This window comes from Podarcis cretensis (assembly GCF_951804945.1).
Source record: "Podarcis cretensis genome assembly, chromosome: 13".
In the NCBI taxonomy this organism is placed as follows: Eukaryota; Metazoa; Chordata; class Lepidosauria; order Squamata; family Lacertidae; genus Podarcis; species Podarcis cretensis.
In genome coordinates this window covers 1,764,949-1,789,275 of record NC_137182.1, presented here as the reverse complement: position 1 = coordinate 1,789,275, position 24,327 = coordinate 1,764,949, and the positions used below count along the sequence as shown (strand labels likewise).

Sequence of the window (24,327 nt, the reverse complement as noted above, 5' to 3'; positions counted from 1 at the left end):
TAGTAAAGGCCGTTCTCCAATTGGAGCACTCACAGGCCAGTGTTTCCCAGTTGTCGGCGTTTGTACTACATTTTTTGGCCTGCCCGGTTCCATGCAGTCCAGGAGGAGGCCCATCCCAGGAACTAGCAGCTGTGGCAAGGAAGATTCTGGGAGCTGCCCTGCAGGGCTACAGGAAAGGGTTAAGGACAGCTGTGCAGGATCAGGCCCATCTAATCCAGCATCCTGCTCTCACAGTGGCAAACCAGACAGGTGCCTGTGGGGAACCCACAGGCAGGATTCGAGCATAAGAACCCCAAGCCCTGAACCTGCAGTTTTCTTGCACTGCTGCAAACCTCAGTTGTTCCTCTGAACGTGCACTGACTTCCCCTCTTGCTTCTCAGTGGCCCAACCTTGTTTTTTACAGTCCTGTTGGCACTCAGCACCTGTGTTTGCTATGCACAAATGTCTTACACACATAGATACCACATAGCAGAGCAATGTTATACAGTGGTACCTCGGGTTAAGAACTTAATTCGTTCTGGAGGTCCATTCTTAACCTGAAACTGTTCTTAACTAGCGGTACTACTTTAGCTAATGGGGCCTCCTGCTGCCGCCGCACGATTTCTGTTCTCATCCTGAAGCAAAGTTCTTAACCTGAGGTACTATGTCTGGGTTAGTGGAGTCTGTAACCTGTAGTGTCTGTAACCTGAGGTACCACTGTAAAAACATCAGTGAATGGAAACAAACACGATAGAGTGTAACTTAGGATGAATGTAGCTCTGATCATCTTCAATAAAATACAGCAGAAGAAAGATATTTTTGCCCAACCAATTTAGGAGCATCCCATTGATGTGTGAATGTGCACGTGTGCATTGCGCTGAACCTAGAGGTGACTTTTCAAAGAGCCCAGAAAGGGCAAAAAATGCACGGAGGCCTGTGGGGAGTTGGAGGCCGAGCCAGGAGGTTGTGCTTAACTTGCAGCCTTGGGCAAGAAGTGAAGCACAAGTCCCGGGGCAAGTTGACTTCCAGGCTGGCGACCGTGGGATGGGAGCTGTAAGCCCCGGGAGCAGCAGCAGCAGCCGCCAAGCTAGAGGGTCTCTTCCCCCGCGGAATCCTGGAATGGAAGGGCTGGAAGCGACGCCCAGGGCCCTCTAATGCAGGCCCCGGCACTGCAGGCATCTCAACTCCAGCCTCCCGGGCCGAGTTCCCCGCCCCCTGCCCGGCTCCGGAGGGCGGGCCGTCCCGCCTCCGCCCAGCTCCGCCCCGGGAAGCGGCTTCTCGCCGCCCGCCGCCCGCCGCCGCCTCTCGCTGGCTGCCTGGCTGGGCTGCGGGCGGCGGGGCGTCGGGGCGCCATGGCGCTGCTGCTGGAGTACGAGTTCAAGGCGCTGCCGGCCGACAAGCAGATCGACACGGAGCCCTTCCTGGAGGCCGTGGCGCACCTGCCGCCCTTCTTCGGTGAGCAGCGCTCGCTCCGGGCGGGGACCGGGACCGGGACCGGGACGGGGGGGGGCGCGTCCAAGCGGCCGGCTGCTCGCCTTCCTCCCCGGGGAGACTCGGGCGGAAGGGCGAGGGACGAAGCGGGGATGTGCGCGCGCCCAGGGGCGCTTTCCGAGCGCGGCGGCCGGGAGCCGCCGGAGCCGCCTAGCCGTGTCCCGAGGCTTCGTCGCGTTTCTTGTCATCGTTCGGACAAGAGCCCGGCCAGGTCGGCGGCCTGGTTCTCCCCTCGCCCATTTCGCGGAGGGAGCGGCTGAGGCTGGGGGGGAGAGAGGGGGGCGGGCTGCTCTGCCACTATCCAAAGAGGAGAATAGTTTTCCTTCCGTTCTCCATTTGTATCTTGCCTTTCTGCAATGCTGTACACAAAGGGCAGTTAAAAAAAGGTAAAAGAAATCACAAAGACCCCACAACCTGTACAGTCTGAGCCAATGAAAATAACTTGTAATGATAAAAAGGACTATAGGTAGTTTTAGATCCAGAGTGGTGTTCGAGTGGGAAAGCCCAGGGTTCAAATCCCCACTCAGCCCCTGGGTGACCTGAGGCCAGGCGCTGCCTCTCAGCCTAACCTGCCTCACAGGGTTGTTGTCAGAATAAAATGGTGATGGACAGAAGTCTATGGGACCTTGAGCTCCTTGGAGGGAAGGTGCGATATAAATCCATCAAATAAACCTCTTGTGTTGAATATTGCTATTGAATATTTTGAGTGCTTCCTCTTGTATTGGGCCTTAGAGTTTCGTCCTTCTGCATCTGGAGGGGCCCCGGCCGGCCCCGGGCTCTTAACACCCCTTCACTGCCCAGCCTGGCAGCAGCAGTGGTTTTCTTTTCTTTCCTGCAGACCTGAGTGACATTGTGTGGAACCTGCATGGTAGGAGGCAGTGTATCTGTGCCAAGTACTAGGGGCAAAGCAGGAGGGCATCACGCTTGCACCCTGCTCAAAACATCTGCTGGGCCATTGTCAAAAGCTTGATTGCCGGAGTGCCAAAGGCAGGTCTCTGGCCTGATTCAGCAGCACTGTTTCAAGCTGCTTGGAGTAAACGGTGCCAATTCAGGGATGGAGCCTCTGTGCTGCTGGACCCCCAGCTCCCATCTCAGTCTCTGCTGTCTCCAGGCGGGGCTGGGAGACCCCCAGGTCTGAACCCTTGGAGACCCACGGTCACTCAGTATCGACCAGCCTTTGCCATTCTGGGCCCCTCAGGGTTGTTAAGACTGCAACTCTCACCACCCCTGAGCATTGACCAAGTTGGCCAGGGGTATTGGGAGTTGTAGTCCAACAACCTCTGGGGACTCCAGGCTGAAGAGACCTGATGTGGACAGCATGAGCCAGAGGGGCCTCAGGCCGGACTCAGGGTTAAGGTGGCTTCCTCCGGTGGTGAGGTTAGAGTGCTGGGAGACTAGGGTTTGACCATTTGTCCCGCAGCAGCTTTGGAGCCCTTGGCACGGAGTCATCTGCTGTTTTGTGCTCTGCCTCAGCTTCTCCACTCTAAAAAAAGCAAGAAAAGAAATGATTTAATTTCAGTAGAGTTGTTGTGAGGACAAAGACAGCAGTTACGCAAAAGAAGAGCATTTTATGTAGGAAAAGGGCTGGTGCAGTTCAAAAACAGGATTGTCCTATCCAGTTACTCGGCTCAGAACATCTTGAGGGCACCAGGTTGGCCAAGGCTGCTCTCACTGCAATGCTGCTGGAGCTTGAGAGATCTTTCAGGTCCGCCAGTAGCTGGCATTCAAAGGAATAAAGAGGTGCCATTCAGCTATAATTTCTGCCCACCTCACCTCAGAAAATATATTTCAGAGTTGGAATAGAGTTGGACATCCAAAATGATGAAGGGGATGGAGGGACTCTTCTAAGAGGAAAGGTTGCAATGTTTGGGACTTTGTAGTTTAGAGAAAAGGCAAGTGAGAGGCAGCAGGATAGAAATTTATAAAATTATGCCTGGCCTGCAGGGACTGGGCAGCTAGAGGAAGGTTTTTCTCCCTCTCTCATAGAACTCGGGGGCATTTGATGGAGCAGAGTGATGGAAGATTCAGGACCGAGTAAAGAATGACTTCCTCATGCAGTTAAACTCTGGAACTCCCTTCCACAGGAGGCATGGCAGCCACCAACTGGGATGGCTTGATAGGAGGACTGGACTAATTCATGGAGGGCAGGGCAATCGATGGCCGGTAGCCAGGATGGCTCTGCTCTGCCTCCACAATTGGAGGCAGCAATGCTTGCGAATGCCGGTTGCTGGAAACAGCAGGAGGGCAGAGCTGCTCTTGGCTTGGGTTCTGCCTGCATGTTTTTCCTTGAGGCATCTGGTCGGCCACTGTGGGAACAGGATGCTGGACTCTTTCCTAAGGCTTCCACCTGTCTCTTCTGACAAGTTTTGGCAGGGCCTTTGCTGTGCCCTTGGGCCTGTTGTCACGTGGGGCACCTGCAAAGGTGTGGCTGGGGAGATGAACCTGTGGGGAGGTGGCACCCCTGTCACTTGGGTTACCGAATTGCCAGCCTGGCCTTATCCTGCAGCTGTGTGTCTGGCAGGGACTCAGCTTTCCTTCTAAATCCAGAGGCTTGATCTTGGCAGCACCCAGCAACCTCTTTTTCTTGCCTCTAGCCCTACAAGAGAAATAGGTTTTTTAAACGCAGATGAAGAAATGGCCACCAGAAGGATGCTGCTGGATCAGACCAGGGCACCCTGAAGTCCAACATCCTTTTCTCACAATGGGCAACCAGCCACCCCAATGGAAAGCACAGAAGCACAACAGCGCTCTCCCCACCCGTGATTCCCGGCTATAGCATTGTTATGGGGTTTTTTTTTGGGGGGGGGGGCTCAGGCTGGATGATACCAACATGTCCCTTCCAATCCTGTGCATGCAGAGTTAGAATCAGTGAGAGGAAACCTACTGATCCAGTTTGACTAGTCTCTTGGCTAAGCTAATGGCCTCAGCTTGCTAGTTAAATACTGCTGTTTACATGTCCCTAGCGGTTGCTCTGCTGCCATAGAGACAAATGGGTGGGCCTTTCCCCACCTCACCTGGCAGATCCTATGTCTTTCTAGGATGGAGAACAAGAGGCCAAATATCAGAGGGGGGCCCTGAGGTGTGCACAACAATATTCTAGCCATGATGGCTAGTAGTCATGATCCTTCATGGATTTGTCCAATCCTGTCTTAAAGCCATCCAGGTTGGTGGCCATGACTGCATCTTGTTGGAGCAAGTTCCAGTGTTTTAAGCTTTAAAGAAGCCTGTCCTGACTCTTCCAAGACTGAGATTTACTGGGTAACCCCAATTGACTTTTGTATGACGAGACAGAGAGGAAACCTCCTTTCTGCCTGTCCACAGTCTCCACAAATGTGGGCATTACCTTCTCTTTGCAAAGCCTTTGTGCTTCTGGTTTTCCCAGGGACTGGCTGCATCCCTCCAGACCATGGAAAGGTGCTCTGGACATGCTCAGAAAGGCACCTCCATTGCAGCATGTCCTCTGGGAAGTCCTCCAAGATTCAGGAGGAAGGAAGATTCAGGACAGTGAAAGGGCTTCTGCACTCAGTACATAGTTAAGCTTTGGAATTTCCTCCCTCAGGAGGCTGCCATGGCCACCAGCTTGGATGGCTTTAAAAGAGGACTGGACAAATGCATGGAGGAGGAGAGGGCTGCCGGTGGCTCCTAGCCAGGATGGCTCTGCTCTGCCTCCACACTGGAAGGCAGCAGTGCTTTCAAATACCAGTTGTTGGAAACCACAGGATGTCAGGGGGCTGTCAGGAAAGGCAGATTCATCCACAGGTCAGAAGGAAGACTCAATGTGAAGTCAGCTTTTTTATTCCCAAAAGGAAAACGCAGCAGAGTTCACCCAGGCTCAACTGCCCTAGTTGAAGACGTTGCTGGGACTGGCGCCTGGCCCTCCTTTGCTCTCCAGCCCTCTTCCTCCGGACCCCTCCCAAGCACCTCTAGCAAGAAGGAGGGATCCCTCTCTAGGCCTATTGCTCAGCAACACGTGGCTCTTCATGATCTGGGTGTCAGTGGAGGAGGAGAGCTTGCTGTAGAGGAACTGGCCAACTTCTGTGAAGCTGAGGCAGCGTCCGGCTCCTCTCTCTGCTCTCTTTCAAACTGAGACCCTTGGCACCCAGCCCTGTCCTGGAATGGCTTCTCTGGTTCATGGGGTCAATAACCAGACCCCATCTTCAACACTGTTCTTGAGCTAAATGGTGTCCTTCTGAGCATGCACAGAGTATCTTTCCTCTGGAGTAGCCACAGTCTGGAATTGTGGGGTGTGCCTTCTGGGCTTGGACGTATTTTCCTGTGATCCTGAGTATTACATGGCACAGTCTGTGCACCTAGATATCTTTATTTTTCAGGAAGGATTATTTGTGGGTGGGGGGCAGTTGTCTGTTTTTCTGCCTTCAGGAGATGCTGGAGCAGCTCCTCTGAATGGGGTTTGTCTAAGGAAAATCTCTGTGTTGAGGCCATGGGGTAAACTGAGAAGTTGAGCAAATGTTTGCCAAGGAGTCGCTGAGCGCTTTGTCCTGCCTGGCTGCACTTCTTGCCACCAGTGATCAAAATGCGCAATGTAAGGAAAGTGATCACTGGCTTGTCAAATAAGGAGTGCACTTTCATAATGGATGTAACTGGAACTCTTTGCTCCCTGGGCACCTTGGGCTGATTATGTTTTATGCGCTGCCTTCTCACTGTACCAGCCTCAGGGTATCTGTTGAGTGGAGCTGTCAATTGTTAAAAAAAAAAATAACCTTAAATTCATGAGAGCCAGAGCTCATGAAAGGTCCTAATCTGGGAAGGGATCAAGCTCTGGACCAGCTCAGAAGGCTGGGACTCAGGAACAATGAAGCAGGGTTCTGATATGTATATCCAGGCCCACTGAGTAAGTACGGCTCAGCCCTGCTCACCTGGCGGATTCTCTGCCTCTCTAGAGCATTTTTAAACAATGGAAACAAGGCAGTCCTCTAAGAGACAGGACACAAAAAGGAAAAGCAGGGAGGGGGAAAGCAACACAGCTCCAAAAAGGAGTTTCGTAGTTCTTATAATGGCCAATTGTTAAGCACACAGTTTTGGAGGTTGGTTGAGTGCAAGAATGTAAAACTGAATTGGAGCAGCCTGTGGAAATTGCCTTACTTTGGGGAAGGAGTCATGTTGAACTAGCAGAATTCAGGAACCGCCCCCCCCCCCCCACTGTGCAATGGCCTTGACGCCAAATGGAGCATATATGTTTGGCGATCAGGGGATTTGATCCCATCTAGCGGCAAGGGAGTGGCAGAGGCAATGATCTGGCTTGTTGGAGCAGCGCCCTGCCCTGCCTGGCTCTCCCGTGAGTGTGGAGCAGTGACTGGCTGCTCTTTCTTCATGCCAGAAGTCTTCTTGAGCAAGGGCTCCTGCCAAGTGCTGCACCCTAGAAGAGAAATCCGCTGTGGCAAATTCCAGACTTATCTTTGCTTTCTATCTGCCCAGCAGCTATGCAGCTTCTTCTTCTGGGAGCTTTGTCAAAACTTGAAGGATTCTCCCCAGGGTGGTTTTTTGGGGGTGGGGAGAGGATAGCTTCCATTTAGGGTGATCTGTTGCTATTTCATAAAGCGCTTAATGAAAGTTCAACCTGCTCTATGAACTTGATTGTGGTCCGTATGAGGGCATAAGGATCAGGCCTGCTGGATCAGGCCAGTGGCCCATCTAGTCCAGCAGATGCCACAAGGAGAAGCCCGCAAGCAGAACCCCGGGTGCAAGAAGACCTCTCCGCTCCTGTGGCTTCCAGCAACTGGGATCCAGAAGCATTGCTGCCCCTGAATGTGGGGGCAAAGCAGAGCTGTCCTGGCTGGTGGCCACTGAGAGCCTTTTCCTCCTTTAGGAATTTGCCCAGTCCAGGCTGGTGACCACCGCTGCTTCCTGTGGGAGGGAGTCCCTTAGTTTAACTATGTGCTGCATGCATAAGTGAATTTCCCAACACTGAGCTTCCTGGGCTGTCCATGAGTTGTGGTATTATGAGAAACTTTTCTCTCTCCCCTTCCTCCAGGCCAGGCATAATTTTCTACATGTCTATTGTGTTGCCACTTCCCTGTCTTTTCTCTCCTCACAACAGCCCTGCCATGTATCACGCTTCCATTTTTACACAACTTTAAGCTGCATTAATCTGAGGTAGCCCTCCAGCGTACCTGATGGTGGTCCGTAGTGTGAACTTTAGGAGGAGCTTGACAGCATTTGGGATGCTGGGATAGTTTCACAGATTCTGCACACGGCACCTTTTCCTCTCCCACAAATAAGACCCAAGACACATCTTCTGTTTTGATGTAATTCTGAACCCTTGATGGCTGTATATTTTGGAATATACAGAATATTTAAAAAACCTCCAGCTGTTTTGTAGAGGCACAAAGTGGATCAGCTAATCTAGCCCGTGCCAACCTGATACCTCCAGATATTTTGGACTACAACTCCCATCACTCCCAGCTAACACTCCAGATTGGCAAAGGCGAACCAAATCTCTGAAACGTATGAGTATGAATGTGTATATAAATGTTAGAATCCTAGTTTGTAACCATAATTAACGTAAAGTAGGGGGATAGTACAAAGGATTGGACCAGCTGTTGACAGCCATCTGTCTTTGGAGACCATGGAGTGTGCCTCAGGGGGTGAAATACAACTGCTATGTTTTAGGGATCATCTTCGGGACTCCACTCTGGATTTGTACAGGGTTTACTCCTTGGCTTTTTCTTCTCCCAGAGATGTCCCCTTAGATGGGCTCCTTTCTCAGGTGGATGAGCCCCATCTGCCCCTCTCTTCCCTCTACAACAAGGGCAGAAACCACCCTCTTGACCATTGGATCCACCACGGGTCACATCTGCTCAATCTGCCAGAGCCTGTCTTGGCATGCAGGGGAAGTCCCTAATTCTCCAAGGGGTTGAGAGCCATCAACCACCCTCACCTGGTTTAGCTGGCCAGTCGAGGCTGTGGCTGCTGTCGCATGCCAGCAGCTTCTAGGAGCCCCAGGTGAGAGCTGAGTATTGAGTGGGGACCCAAGATGAGCAAACTACCCCACCAGAGGTACTATCCCTCCCCTAACATCCCCATACATCCTGGAGTGGACCAAGGGAGCATATATTTCTGGAAATTTGGTGTGGAACTCAAAAATATCCTATAAAAGGTTGAGACTTCACTTGGACTGTCTCCTCCTGGTGGCATGTCTGCTTGAGAGTCTGGCCATTGTTGTGAACCCCAATTTGAGCTGGCTGCTCTCCTGGGCTCTGTAGGCAACAAGGCCTTTCCTGGCTTCTCATTCCAACAGGTGGAAAAGATGGATAATCATTCAGGGTCACAGAAGATCCCAGTCGTCTTCCTCTCGTCCTCCTCCCTCCTGCAACCTTTTGCACTCTACATCTGCATGGGATGCTGCCTGACCGGCTTGATGAAACAGCAGCTGCTGAAAATCCTGCTGCTCAGGTTCAGGCCCTTTCTCTGACCCAGTTGGCTCTAGGTGCAGGCACCTAGGCGTGGGGTTGGAAGCGCGTCTCCCCTTGGGCCAAATTGGCAGGTGACTCTTGCAAGGCTGCTGCTCTGCCACTCAGCCACGGCTCTTGCTCAAGTTGCTGGTACACTTGCCTCCAGGCAGGTATTGTGTGGCCGGAACCAGAAAGGCAAGAATGTTGGGTCTGTTGTTGCATCTGGCTGGTGGGAAGGTGGCACTGAAGAGCAAAAGCTCTTGGGAACTGTTAGAAGGTTGGGCGGGGATTGTCTTGCCATCTGGCCTTCTGGGGCGCTTTGGACTCCCCCATAGGCTGCCTGGATGAGGCCAAAATTCAGTGGCAGAGCAGCTGCCTTCATGCCGAATGTCCCAGGTTCAATCCCCTGCTTTTCCCTGTTCGGGCTGCGAAAGACTCCTGCCCGAAAGTGCAGACAGCTGCTGCCATCCTGGGCAGACGAATATCCTAAGCCCATCTAAGGCAAACATCTCGTGTTTCTATTTAAAGCAGCCCTTCCATTCAGAACCACAAAGACCCACCAGACTTCACTGTAGCTGAGGTGGCACATGGAGCTGGCTGCTTAGTCATTTGTTCATTGCATTTATATCCCACCTTTTTCGTCCGAGGAGCTCAAGGCAGAGCCCAGGGCTCTCTTCCTCCTCACTTAATCCCCACCACAACCCTGTGGTTTGCCTGGGAGGCTGTGAGCAGCCCAAGGCCATCCAGGGAGCTTCATGGCTGATTGGGGGTCTGAAAGCTGGTCTCCCAGGTCCCAGTCTGACACTCTAACCATTGAGCCACGCTGCTTCACATGGGCTTTGTATCCAGGTGGGGCTGACAGGGACCCCTGCCTGAAACTGTAGAAAGCCCCTTTCAGACATGATAGATTGCAGCAGCGGGGGGGGGGGGGGACCCACGGCTGGCCAGGCGGACGCCAACTCCCATCCATCATCCCTGACTACTAGCCATTCTGGCTGCGGCTGATGTGAGTTGGAGTCTGAAGCATCTGGAGGAGAGCACGTTGGCTCGGGGATCCTGACCCCCACCTGTGGACACTGGGCAGGGCATCAGAGCTAGGCTGGAGGCCCATTTCCCCATTGATTTGGTGAAAGATGGCGAACACATGGATGCTAGGCAGAAAAATAAGGGCTGCTTCTTTCCATGGCTGAGGGCAGGGATGGGGAATCTGTGGCCCCCAGGTGTGCCAAGCGCCAGCTTAGTGTGGGGTTTGACTAGCTGACCCTTGGGACCCCTTCCAACTCGTTCACCAGAGCCATCGTGGCCAGTGGGACTTGTAGCCTGGCAACATCTGGAGGGCTGGAGCTCCCCCCCCCCAGCACCAATGGCGATGCAGCCAGTGGATCTGTGTTGAGAGACATCCCCCTCTGACCGATTTCGTCACTCCAGAGAACGCTTTTGACAGACAATAGGCAGGCTTGTTCCCTCCTGGGCTTCACAGTAGGAGCTATTATGTTAGGAAATGCATTATAAAAGCTCTCTTTGCAGCCCCTCCCCGCAGACCCCCTTAGTCTGTACAAAGGCTGCTTTGAGAGCCAGGCTGCTTCTTATGGGTATGTTGGTAAACTGGTTCACTTGGCATCTAGCGAAATGTTTCTCCCTCCAAAACTGTATGAATACCTGACGGCTTCATAAACTGATGTGAGCTGTGAAGATATCACAGGGTTGGGGGAAACTGTGGAACTCTTCGCGACTAGAAACTGGCCAACAAAACATTTTCTGGAAGTACTAAAAGGCTGTTGGCACTGACACTGAATGCGTGTGTTAAGCTGGTACAGGCTGTGGGCGCATCCAACTTTATAACGTTTGGCCTGTCTCTCCAAAGAGATCAGGCTGTCATGCGTCTGGTTTTCCTTTCTTATTATCCCCACAACACCCCTGCAGTGTCAGTTAGGTTGAGAGAAATTGATTGTCTAAAGTCGCCCTCAAAATTTGGCCCCTTACCACCTCCCATGCTGCATCATCTCTGGTTGGATTAGATGGCCTTTGCAGTTTCTCCCAAATTAAACAGCTCAGGACCACAAGACCTCAAGGACTGCCTCTCCCCATATAAACCATCCTGGACTCTGTGTTCATCCTCTGAGGCCCTTCTCAGTGTGCCTTCTCCACGTGAGGTCCGGAGGGTGGCAACGCCAAAACGGGGACTTTTCTGTCCTGGCTCCCCATTTGTGGGGTGCTCTCCCCAGAGAGGTCCGCCTGGTGCCTTCTTTACATATGTTTAGGTGCCAGGCAAATCTTTCCTCTTCAACCAGGCCTCGGGCTGATTAATACTCTACAGCCTTTAAAATGTGATTGTGGGAGGGGGTTGTTCTTTTGTTCTTTTGTGCTTTCACCTTGTATTTTTATCTTCTGAGCTGCCCTGAGATCTTTTGATGATGGGTGGTATATAAATCTATTAAATAATAAAAAATAAATAAATAAAAATATGATCCTAGGTACCTCTCCTTGGAAACTTTCACCCCTCCTGATACCTGGTTCCATTGACTCTTGCTTGCAAGGCATTTTTATTGAAGTTCAGCCAGAATCTCCCTTCCTGAGTTTTCACCTTCTTGTCGACCAGAAAACTAGTGCAAACATGTTGCCCCCCTCTTCTCACGTGCCCCCTCACTAGGGGATGGTTTTTTTAAAGGAAACAGTTTCCTTTCTTCTTACTGGGCTTTAAGCAGGAGTCTAATGTTGGGTTAAAATTTCGTTTTATAATGTATAGAAAACAAGAACAGTTATAACGACAGGTGAAAATTGAAAGACAAAAAACAAAACTATAAAAGAGGCACGTAGAAGAATGAGTACAGTTGCACATGGGATAAAATAACAAAGCCAAGAATTTTCTGTTTAGCTGTCAGTCACATTGAATCCTGAAATTGTAGAGCAGGTTTCTTTCGTCCAGCGTGGGGCTCAAACCCGTGACCTAGAGATTAAGAGTCTTGTGCTTAACTGACTGAGCTATCCCAGGAGCAACCCTTGTGGTCCCTTCCAGCTCTACAATTCCAGGATTCAATGTGACTGACAGCTAAACAGAAAACTCTCTTAATATAAAAGGGTTTGCTTATCCTGAGCCACCATTGGAAAGTCAAGAATATTCATGTTGTTCAATTGTCAAGTTTGGTTCAGATTTGCCAGGCTTCTGACGAGGGCTGTCTTCAAAAAGATGCCCATGTAATAAATGAATGCCAAAGCATATAAAGAGTGTCTGGAGGTTCTAGTCCTTGTCAAAAGCTCAAATGATGTGTGATTTTCTTCATTATAGCTATATTCCAGTGCCTAGTGACCGATTCTGGGCTCCTTTCCGTGGCAGCTGTGGTTTGTATTAACGCCAGGCTGCTCCTTTTCCTTTCAGATTGCTTGGGGACGCCCATTGTGTATGCGCCAGTCAAAGCCGACCTCTCTGGGAACATTAAGGTAAGGAAGGGCCTTGGTGCCTCTTTGGGAGAGGCTGGCCAGTCAAGTGGGAATTGCCCTGCAATGGGGGGCAGAGCCGGACCCCAGCCCAGGGGGAAGCTGCTGCTTTGCTGGCAGGAGGCTCCAGCAGGGCCAGAACTCGGCTTGCTGTCACCCAGGGCAAAGACCCAGTTTGTCACACACCCACACAACACATTTGTTCATAAAGGGCATAAAAAGTAGTTTGAAAGAGGCTGGAGAAGCGATAGTCTTTCCAAATACTAAAACTGTCTGTGTATGTATCTGGTTTTCATTCAACTTTAAGTAGATCTCCTCAGAGATCATTTGAGGACTTCTAAAAAGTATTATGACTGTATGATATACTACAACTCCTACTCCTACTCCTTTTTTTTTAGTTTTTAAATACATCTTTATTGGTTTAAAATACAATCTTACAATAAAGGTAAGTACAACAAAGTTAAGCACAGAAAAGAAAAAAAGAAAAAAGGAAAGGCGAAAGATTTATACGATCTGAGGAGAAGCCAGAGTATAATACTGAGGATGAAACGGTTAAATCTGCTATGATAAAATGGGCACAAGATATTGGTCATAACATTATGTTTGCTGACTGGGAACGGTTGTGGACCACCGGTTTGAAATTTACGGCATGTAATGCCTTAAGAGAGAATATTATGAAAATGATGTATAGGTGGTACATGACCCCAGTCAAGCTTGCAAAAATCTATCACTTGCCCGATAATAAATGCTGGAAATGTAAAGAGACTGAAGGTACATTCTTTCACCTTTGGTGGACGTGCCCAAGGATCAAGGCTTTCTGGGAGATGATTTATAATGAAATGAAAAAGGTATTTAAATACACTTTCCTAAAGAAACCAGAGGCCTTTCTCCTGGGCATGGTCGGCCAATTGGTGCCAAAGAAGGATAGAACCTTTTTTATGTATGCTACTGCAGCAGCAAGAATACTCATCGCAAAACACTGGAAGACACAAGATCTACCCACCCTGTAAGAATGGCAGATACAAGTAATAGACTATATGGAACTGGCAGAAATGACCAGCAGAATCCGAGATCAAGGAGAAGAGTTGGAAGAAGATTGGAAGAAGTTCAAAGTTTATCTACAAATCATTGTAAAATCTATGAGTGCTATTGTTGTTGTTTAGTCGTTTAGTCGTGTCCGACTCTTCGTGACCCCATGGACCAGAGAACGCCAGGCACTCCTGTCCTCCACTGCCCCCCGCAGCTTGGTCAGACTCATGCTGGTAACCTCGAAAACACTATCCAACCATCTCGTCCTCTGTCGCCCCCTTCTCCTTGTGCCCTCCATCTTTCCCAACATCAGGGTCTTCTCCAGGGAGTCTTCTCTTCTCATGAGGTGGCCAAAGTACTGGAGCCTCAGCTTCACAATCTGTCCTTCCAGTGAGCACTCAGGGCTGATTTCCTTCAGAATGGAGAGGTTTGATCTTCTTGCAGTCCATGGGACTCTCAAGAGTCTCCTCCAGCACCATAAGGGCAGTGTAAATGAAATGATGGGGTTCTAGTGATTAAGATAAGGAAGAGTATAAAGGGAAAGATAAAGGATGAAAACGAATATGAATGAGCTTGCTGAAAAAACTTTTAAAGTGGAATACAAGAAGGGAAGGCGGGAGGAAGCAAGGAAAATAAGGTTTTGAAGACTACTAAAATGAACCAGAGTTTTCCTTTTAATTTTTTTTATTATTATGTTGAATCTTTTTATGCTTTCTTTTTTCTTCTTATGATTTTTGATATTGTTTGTATTTCTGATGTTTGTTGTTTTGGAGTTTGTTACCTTTTGTAAAACTTAATAAATATCATTAAAAAAAAAAGGAAAAAAATATTCTCCACATCAAAAAGTACAAAAAGTTTAAAAGTAAAATGAAGAAAAAAGAAAAGAAAAAAACAATTAAAAGTACCAGATATTTATACATCATGTCTTATCCAATAAAGTCTTCTGTGAAAAGCTTCCAGTTGTTCTCATTATGCTTTTTCTGTTGTCTTGATTTTATCACACAGTTTGTTTTATATCTTTTTCCATATATACCTCTAAGATATTTATTCCATTTATTTATTATACACAAATATCATTCAATTCTGCTAGGATGGTATCATTTTTACAATATAGTCTTACATATTCCTTAAATATTTTCCATTCTCCGTATACTTTTTGATTTAAGGTTCCCCTGACTTTTCCACTCAGCCACTGTCTTCCCCTCGGTCCTCAAAACAAAAGTGAGATGTACGAGGGAGATGGTAGAAACAAAGAGAACAAAAATGACTCTTGGTTTTTTGCTATTTGTCACCTGTGCCGCGTTCTCTGTGTTGTTGAATTGACCTTTCGTTTGGTTCTATTTCAGAAAATACGAGCTGTTTACGAATCGAATCCAACCAAGTTCAAAACGCTGCAGAACATCTTGGAAGCGGAGAAGGAGATGCATGGAGCGGCTTGGCCAAAAGTTGGGGCAACCTTGGCACTCATGTGGCTGAAAAGGTGCCTGCGGGTTGGAGGGTGGTGGCTTGGAGGCCTCCCTGGCGCCTGGGGGGCTGACGGGATGATGTAATGTGGTCACCCAACAGCCTCTGCCAAACGAATAATCCTCCAGAAGATTTCATCTTGCTACTGCTCTCCGTCCCAGCAGGAGAGCCGTGCTGGCCGGGGCAGATGGCAGTTCTGGTCCAAAAGACCCGAGAGGTACCAGCAAACCCTGAGCTATGAAAATGCAACAATGAGTCGGGGGGAATGGCTGAGGCCCTTGTTCCCTCCCCACCTGGGTGTGGAGTGCCAAAGGGAAAGACAACATTTGGCATCATAGAGTTGTAGATTTGGAAGGGACCCGCAAGAGTCATCTAGTCCAGCCCCTGCAATGCAGGAATCGCAGCTCAAGAATCCCTGGCAGGCGGCCATCTGAGTTCTGCTTTAAAACCTCCAGTGGAGGAGAGTCTTTATTTACTCTGCAAAATAATTTTATTTATTTCATGAAATTTATAGACTGCTTGATTGTAAGAAGAAAAACCTGAAAGCAGCTTACAAGAAGAATAAAACAATACAATTGTCAAAAAAGCAATTAAAAACCAGCTATTTAAAACTTTCAGAAATTACTGTATTTTTCACTCTATAAGACACACTTTTTCCCTCCTAAAAAGTAAGGGAAAATGTGTGTGCGTCTTATGGAGCGGATGCTGACAGGCATGGTGACAGGGCTTCTCCCACCTCGTAGAAAAGCCCTCAAGAGCTATGCTCCCTTTAAAGAGCGTGCGGCTCTTGGCTGGCTTTTGCGGGAGGTGGGGGAAGGGACAGAGGGCAGCTTAGCCGCGCTCAGCCTCTTCCAGGCAGGGGGAGCCTTCATTCCGCTGCCCGAGAGAGGCTTCGGCGGTTATCCCAGAAGCCAGAACAGCAAGAGGCTATGCCAGAAGCCAGATCCCTCTTGCTGTTCTGGCTTCTGGGATTCAGAATATTTTTTCCCTTGTTTTTCTCCTCCAAAAACTAGGTGCGTCTTATCGTCTGGTGCGTCTCATAGAGCGAAAAATACGGCAATTTAAACTGATGATAAAGCTAGAAACAGGTTGAAACACATGCCAACATTCTGCATCGCTAGTCTTGCCTAAACAAAAACATTTTTAGCCAGTGCTGAAAAGAGCAAAGGCAGGGAGTTCCAAAATGTGTTTCCTGCCACAATATGACCCAAGCTTAGGAGAGAGTGGAGGATGAGAATTGGCAGGAAAACATAGGAACAGAATTGTTGGTGTGAAGTCTTTAATCGGGACCAATCTCTGCACAAATACAAAAGAAAAATGGTCTCAATATACTATGTACTGCCTGTGGTGGGAAATGTTAGCATCAGTGATTAAAACCATTTCACTGATAACCTGTCCCCACCCCTCACCCCCACCCCATTTTGGCAACTTTATTAGTATAGATGGGTGATCAGCTGGAGCGTAAAGAACACTGCTCAACGCTGTGCGCCTCTTCAAGGCTTAGTAGCCATAGCTCACCTGTTGACTGTGTTCCTCTGCCCCCCCCCCAGCCTGCAGCCACTTTAATCTGTGTACCCCAGAGCACTCCTGCTTTGAATGAAAACAATCACGTCTTCAGTCCTCAGTCCAATTTCACTTCTTCTGCGAGAGAGACCAGGACAGGGCTGGGCTTCAATCCCAGCAGGGTCTCCAGAGGATTCTAGCTGCTCCGTTTTCTCCACTATGAAGGAAGCTGTGCTGCTCTTGTTTTTTGGGAGGGGATGATGGTCATTGGCTTGTTTTTGTTTTTGTCTTACGATGTATTTTGCATTCTCATTTTGTATTTTTCTGTTGTGAACCACCCTGGGATGGTCTGACGGAGGGCGGCATACAAATAACAGCCACTCCCATCAGCCTCAGCCAGTGGGGCCAGTGGTCAGGGGCAGTGGGAGTTCTAGTTCACAACAGGCCTGTTTTAAGTGACAAAAGGTTTGGGTGCTGTCTCGCAGGGCAGGTGTCTTCCCCCCGCCTCACCTGCCCCGTTTCTCCCGCAGGGGCCTGAAGTTCATCCAAGTTCTGCTGCAGAGCCTGTGTGATGGCGAGAGGGACGAGGAGAACCCAAACCTCATCAGGGTCAATGCCACCAAAGCCTATGAGTTGGCACTGAGGAAGTACCACGGCTGGATGCTACAGAAGCTGTTCTTGGTGAGTGGAGCTCACAAGAGCCACCCAGCTGAGCCAGCCTGATCCCAAGGGGCTCCGTGCCTAATTTTATAAGCTTCCTGTCGTGTCGCCTCTCACTCACCTCTTCTCTAAACTACAAAGCCCCAAACACTGCAGCCTTGTTTCATGGGGGAGGCACTCCAGCCTCTTGATTGTTTGGGTGGCCCTTTTCTGAACCTTTCCCAGTTCTGCAGTCTCCTTTTTTGTGGTGAGGTGGCCAGAGCTGTGAGGTAACCAGAAATGATAGCTGAAGGAACCTCCTTCTTCTGAAGCAGTCTCTCTTTGAATGCCAGCTACGGGGGCAGGGAGAGCTACAGGAGATGCCTTGGTTGTGGATTTGCCCCAGAATGGTCTGGTTGGCCCCTGTTGGATGCTGACCTAGATGGGTCTTAAGGAGAATCCCGCTGGACATCCCATTGCTGACTGTGCTTCAGGCTAGGAAGGCTAATAGCCACTGACTAACCTGTTCTCAGTGTAGAAATCTAACCCAGAGTTATACCTGTTTTGCATTTTGAAGGAATTCTGCACTAAGTTAACCTGAGTCTTGCACCAGGAAAACAAGGTGAATTCTGCCATGGGCATAATTCCCCCCCCCCCTGTGTGTGTGTAATTCTGCCAGTCACTGGGAGGGGTGAGGCAGCACAAGGTGCTGTGGAAATCCAGGAAATCATGGAAATCCAGCTCCCCCCCTCTCCTTCCCCACTTCTCTGGCTCCTGAGATTTTAGCTGTTGTTCTACACATGTTTTCAAGTCATTCTTGCTGGTCATGAGGACTGAAATTCTCACAGCATTGGGCCTCCCACCCGCCATCCATTTCTGTGCTTGCCAGTTGCAGAACGCAGACATGCCCAGACATCCAGGAGCAGAGAGCTCCCTAGATTTGCATTCACCTGATAAAGAAGTACTCCCCCCTCTTTTTTACCTTTTTTTCTTAAACAAGACAAAACAGTAGATCATCCCTAAGAGTATGTTGGTCTGCTCTCCATGTTGTACAATATTTATTTTCCACTACAGTTCAGGTGGGGTGGGTGTTTAACTCCAGGCGGTTTTGCCACACCTTCCGTCGTCTGACTGGGTTGGCATGTTGGCACTTTTCCTGGGGAGGATGAGGGAGGGCAGCTCTGTGCATTGGTCTTCTGGGCGAGGAGGGCAGAGATAACTCAGGCTTCATTCACACCAGACGTTGAAAGCACAGTCATGGCTCCCTCCAAAGAATTCTGGGCACTGTAGTTAGTGAAGGATGCTGAGGGCTGTTGGGAGTCCCCTGTTCCCCTCAAAGAGCTACAATTCCCAGGGTGGTTCAACCATCACATGGAGCTCTGAGGGGAATAGGAGTCTCCTAACACCTCTCAGCAACCGTGCAGACCACAGCTCCCAGAATCCTTTGGGGGGGGGGAGCCATGGCTGTTGAGACTGGTCTGAGACTGCTTTAAATGTATGATGTGAAGGAAGCCTCACTCTGAACATGACAAATGAGTGCAAAGCTAAAGAGAGGGATTCACATCCTCTCCAAGTGTCCTGATTTTCCAGGGGCAGTCCCGGAATTACTGAAGCCATTGCAGTTTCTGATTTGGTCCTGAAATGTCCTGCTTTTCCTTTTCCCTCCCCTCCACATCTCATATAATAATTAAAAGTGGTGTGTGTTTATGTGTAGGTGCAAAAACAGAGTCCTCTTTAAACGGACAATAAAATTCCTGCACCCAGTGAAGGAAATGGTGAAGCTGGCATACGAAGCCCTGCCTATAATTTTGAAGGAAAAGGTCACCAATCCACGTTAAATTCTTGACTGGCCATGCTTCAGCAGCTGCTTTAGGGAGGAAAGAGAGGGCTGGCTTGGGGGTGGGGGAGAGAGAAGCCTACTGGCTCCTCAAAGAGAGAACTTTTGCCTCCCTTTCCTCCCCCCCTTAAACTCCGCCCTCCTGCGTCCAGTTAGCCACTTCCTTCCACACACGCACCCCACGCACGCTCCTCGCTCCTCACCCCTCCAATGGCAATGGGTAGACCACCGCCAGTTTTTTATACTGGGGAGTAGATCGCAGCCTGTTTGAAGTTGGAGATGCCTGATCTAGTTCAGCCTGTTGTGATGCGGGCATGTGCAGCTGTCCCATCTGGGGATCAAACCTGCAACCTTGGCGTTCTCAGCGCCCCGCTCTAACCAACTGCGCTAGCCGGAGTTTCTTGCTTCGTGTGACTTGGGTTTATTCTGTCTCTCTTTTGTTCTCGCCCAGGGCTCTGTGTATGCTCTCCCTTACAAATCGGATTTGCTGAAAGCCCTGGAAAAAGGCAAAGAGGTGAAGGAAGAGGAGACCTTAGAGAAGATCCACCAGTTCCTCTCCAAGGCGACACCCATCCTGGATGCAATCTACGAAATGTACACAAAGATGAATGCTGAACTGAGCTACAAGGCTTGACCAAGCGCCTCTCTCTGCCCCACCCGCTTCCTCCAGCAGATGGTCTCCTGGTCACTGGGAGCAGCCCCTCCGGCCGGTCTCAGCCTCCGGAGAAGCTCGACTTAGAAATGCCTTTCTACCGAAACTGAAGCAATACAACCTGGAGGTCATCTCTAGGATCTTCCTGAACCTTTTGTCCTGCTCGTTCAAGAGCTTAAAAAGTATTTTATAATCTTTATCTAACAGATTTATTTATAACCAGTCTCGGGAAATGAGGGGCACCTGGCAATAAAGCTTAGCTAAGTGGTACTGTATTCCATAATATATATATATATATATATATATATATATATATATATATATATAGAATCATAGAGTTGGAAGAGACCACAAGGGCCATCGAGTCCAACCCCCTATATTTTATAATCTCTGTATATTTTGGGATTCCTGTATAGTTAGATGCTTCGATGCTTCGATGGTGCAGCAGGTCTGGCTGTTTATACCTGGTTTTTTGATGTGCTGACTGAATTAGGTGTTTCTCCACAACAGATGCCAGCAAAGTGTGTGTGTGTGTGTGTGTGTGTGATTTGCACAAAGAAGTAATAATGAAAACCAGCCTTCAGTTACCTTTCTTGAGTGACATTTTTAATCTCACCGGAGTCGAAATATTTCCTCACTCCTTTTTGCAACTGTTTACTTCAGGGATAACTTCTCACCCTTTGAGCTACCTGCAACCTGCCTCCTTTCCCCACTTTCCCCATTGTTGCCTTTTCAGATTTCTTGGTTTCTGAGGCACAAGAACCATTTTAGGCCTTAAGTGGATCACTGCTCATCCAAGCCTTATATTTTCTTCAAGTAGCAACAGAGAAGACAAAAAAATAAAATAAAGTCTGATGTGGGGAGATGTGTGTCTGTGAATTTATTTGTCGAGTTGAGCCATGCTCACACATTTAAGGGGCTAGGATGCCATTTTAAACAGTCCTGGCTTCCCCCAAAGGATTGTGGGAGCTGTAGTCTCTTAAGGGGCCTGAGAGTTGGGAGGAGACCCCAGTTCTCCTCCCGGAGCTTCAGTTCTCAGACTTCTCTGTGAAGAGGGATTGACTAGGGAGAAGCCATGATTATTTAAAGTAGTATCATAGTGCTTTCAGTGTATGGTGTGATTGGGGCCTGTGTGTCTTTTGCAGACAATTGAGGGGAGGGCTTTGCAAACCCCTGCTATAGAGGTCCCCCCCCCCATCCTGGAAGGTTTAAAGGCTGTCCGTAGGCTGCAGTTCCACAGGAGCAGATCATGCCTGCAGAAGGAGGTATTGAGGGACAGAACCTCAGTCTTCTTCTTTCTTTTTAAACGGTTAGGGCTCACCCACACTTCTGCGTTCCCCTGGGAAAACCTGCTGTTTACTGCTGAATCAGAGCAAACTTTGTCTAGTTTTCTCTGGATTGACCTTCGCTCTGATGTAGCACTAAAGAGTGGATTTTCGGAGCAAGGGCAGAACTGCTCTGAGCTGTGCATAGAAAGCCTGGGGCAAGCAGAAAGCCACTTGGCCCTGTGCTTTCTAGGGAGGGGGCAAGCGGAAGTGTGGAAGATATGCTTGAGGTTTGGGCCAGTTCTTAGAGGGAAAAGGGGTAGGGAGAATCACACTGCCAGTGATTAGGGGTTGGGCTTTAGCACTTTTGGCGATGGCAAAAGCAGGGTAAAGGTAAAGGGCCCCTTACCGTTAAGTCCAGTCATGAACAACTCTGGGGTTGTAGCACTCATCTTGCTTTACTGGCCGAGGGAGCCGACGTTTGTCCACAGACAGTTTTTCTGGGTCATGTGGTCAGCATGACTAAGCCGCTTCTGGCAAACCAGAGCAGCGCACGGAAACGCCGTTTACCTTCCCGCCAGAGCGGTACCTATTTATCTACTTGCACTTTGATATACTTTCGAACTGCTAGGTTGGCAGGAGCAGGGACCAAGCAATGGGAGCTCACCCCGTTGCGGGGCTTCGAACCGCCGACCTTCCAATTGGTGAGCCCTAGACTCTGTGGTATAGACCACAGCGCCACCCGCATGTCAAATAGTAAAACCAGCAGAAAATAAATCAATACAAATAGAGAGAGGAATGCAAAATTAAACAAATTTTACGTAATTCTCACCTGCTGCACAATTGGGCTTTCCTTGGTGCAGAATCCAGCCATTATGGTTATTGAGAGCATTTGGTTTTTGGCCGAAAAGGCTCTGGAAATAATTTACGTACATTTATAACAGGACGCTCCCTGCCCCCAAGCTTACAATGTAAAAAAACCACAACACACAAGGGGAAGGGGATTGGGAGGGAAGAGGAAAAGAAAAACCAAGCTCAGGCACCAGTTTCTAAAGAGCCTTTTGTTCCTATAATGAGCAGCGGGCCCAGTTCAGGGACAGGAGGCGCCTGATGGAGCTGGGCTTTCAGCAAAGCTGATGGCATGAATCTCAATGGCTGCCCCAGGTGACAGCCGAGGGAGAGTATTGTGTTAATTTGTGATGTACAATTTTGCCTTTGCTGGGTCAGCTTAGCTCAATGCAGTATTCAGTCTGCTGGCAACAAACAGCCTCATGAGAGCCCTAGCCTGCTGTCCCTGAATGTGGAGGGTGGCCCTGTGACTGAGAAGGGACCAGTCCTCTTTGCAGTTTTCCAAGCATTCTTTGAAGCCTTGCCTATTGCCGCCCATTGTAGCATCTCGGTGCTTCTAGATCCAGAGCTGGTCTCTCCAAGGAAATAATTCCATTCATTGACCTGCTGTCTGTTTCCTTAGGCAAGGCAAAAAAGTTAAATTATGCAGACCTGAAGATGTTGGGGAGCTCCTCCAATTTCCTCTAAATCAGCCTTTGCCATCTGGGTGCCCTCCAGATGTTTCTGACTGGCTAGCACAGATGTGTGAGCTGGCAATATTGGGGATTTCGGTCCAAAACATCTGGAAGGAGCCTGGTTGCCACAAACTGCTTTAAAGAGCCCTGTGGCATCTTCAAGGCAGGCGGACGTCTCTCCATTCCTGAAGCCTGAACTTCCTTAATGCATCAGCACATTTTGTTATCTGTCACTTGTTCCACAAATTCTATCATTCCCTTCTGTGCTGGGTGTAGACCCTTAATAATAATAATAATAATAATAAATTTTATTTATATCCCACCCTCCCCAGCCGAAGCCGGGCTCAGGGCGGCTAACAATAATCAAATAATCAAACAATCAAATAATCACATACTCTAAAAATATTTCATTATAAAAATTAATTAAAATCAAATTAATGGCAACCGATTAAGCAAAATTCTGTGCAGGTTGCCAGAGGAGGGAGTCAGGCTGCGCCCTGACCAAAGGCCTGGTGGAACAACTGTGTCTTGCAGGCCCTGCGGAAAGATGTCAGGTCCCGCAGGGCCCTAGTCTCTTGTGACAGAGCGTTCCACCAGATTGGAGCCGCAGCCGAGAAGGCCCTGGCTATAGTTGAGGCCAGCCTAACCTCTCTGAGGCCTGGGACCTTGAGGATGCTATTATTTGCAGACCGTAGGTTTCTCTGTGGGGCATACCAGGAGAGGCGGTCCCGTAGGTACGAGGGTCCTAGACCGTATAGGGCTTTAAAGGTTAAAACCAGCACCTTAAACCTGATCCTGTACTCCACCGGGAGCCAGTGCAGCTGGTATAGCACCGGATGAATGTGATCTCTAAGCGAAGACCCCGTAAGGAGTCTCGCTGCGGCATTCTGCACCCGCTGGAGTTTCTGGGTCAGTCTCAAGGGCAGCCCCACGTAGAGCGAGTTACAATAATCCAGTCTGGAGGTGACCGTCGCATGGATCACAGTGGCTAGGTCAGGGCGAGAGAGATAAGGGGCCAACTGCTTAGCTTGGCAGAGATGAAAAAATGCCGCCTTTGTTATAGCTGTAATCTGCGCCTCCATAGAGAGGGAGGTATCGAAGATTACGCCCAAACTCTTAACGGACGGTGCTGGCACTAATTGCACCCCCGCAAGAGATGGGAGTTGCCCCCTCAATCCCATATCATCCCGCCCCAGCCAGAGGACCTCTGTCTTCGAAGGATTTAACTTCAACCGGCTCCCACATAACCATCCAGCCACAGCTTCCAGACATCTCGCCAGTGTGTCTGGGGCCGAGTCAGGATGGCCATCCATCAACAGATAGAGTTGGGTGTCATCAGCATACTGATGGCAACCCAGCCCAAAGCTCCGTATAATCTGGGCAAGGGGGCGCATAAAGATGTTAAAAAGCATCGGGGAGAGAATTGCGCCCTGCAGCACTCCACACACCAAGGAGTGGCGCGATGACAATTCCCCCCCAAGCGCCACCCTCTGTCCCCGACCAGAGAGAAATTTTATTATTTAATAAAATTTATATACTGCTTGATTGTGGGGGGGGAAACAACCCTCAAAAAAGTTTTACAAAGGATAAAACAAACAAATGATCAATAAGAAGGATTAACAATGATTAAAGACTTTTGGAAAATTAAAATAATAATAGACTGAAAACAGCTTAAAACTTGTGTTGCCTTTCTAAACATCTGGGTAGGCTTGTATAAACATTGGAGCCAAGCCTTTTCCTGGCTCGATGGAGATGTCGGTTGCCAACCGGGTGCCCAGAAATCTCCACGTAGCTGCAGTTGGACCCGTGACAATAGCAAAATGTGGGGAATTTCAAACACTGACCACTGATGCACATAAATATATTACAATAGTGGCTGCCTTATTTCCAGTCTCTTTCCAAATAATATTGACCATTAAATCTGCCTTTTACAATGCTACCTCAGTCCATGTTTTCACTGCGGTATCCCCCACAACCCTAAGACCTCGGGGCAGCTGGGAGGGGCAGCAGGTTGGGGGCCTGAAGCGGGTGCTGCCTGCTGCCTCCCTCACTTTCACCCACCGCCTGCTCCTCTCCAGTCTCCTCTTGTCTCCCCCGC

The 24,327-nt window shown here is 49.2% G+C and overlaps 1 protein-coding gene across 1 annotated transcript; it reads left to right on the top strand.

Moving 5' to 3' along the window:
- Positions 1-1,276: 1,276 nt before the first annotated feature.
- On the top strand, positions 1,277-20,304 carry GLTP (glycolipid transfer protein). The gene is made up of 5 exons (XM_079950119.1): positions 1,277-1,434; positions 12,259-12,320; positions 14,693-14,826; positions 16,844-16,994; positions 19,241-20,304. The coding sequence occupies exons 1-5, from the start codon at positions 1,332-1,334 to the stop codon at positions 19,421-19,423; spliced, it is 633 nt and encodes a 210-aa protein (XP_079806245.1). The 5' UTR covers positions 1,277-1,331; the 3' UTR covers positions 19,424-20,304.
- Positions 20,305-24,327: the final 4,023 nt, after the last annotated feature.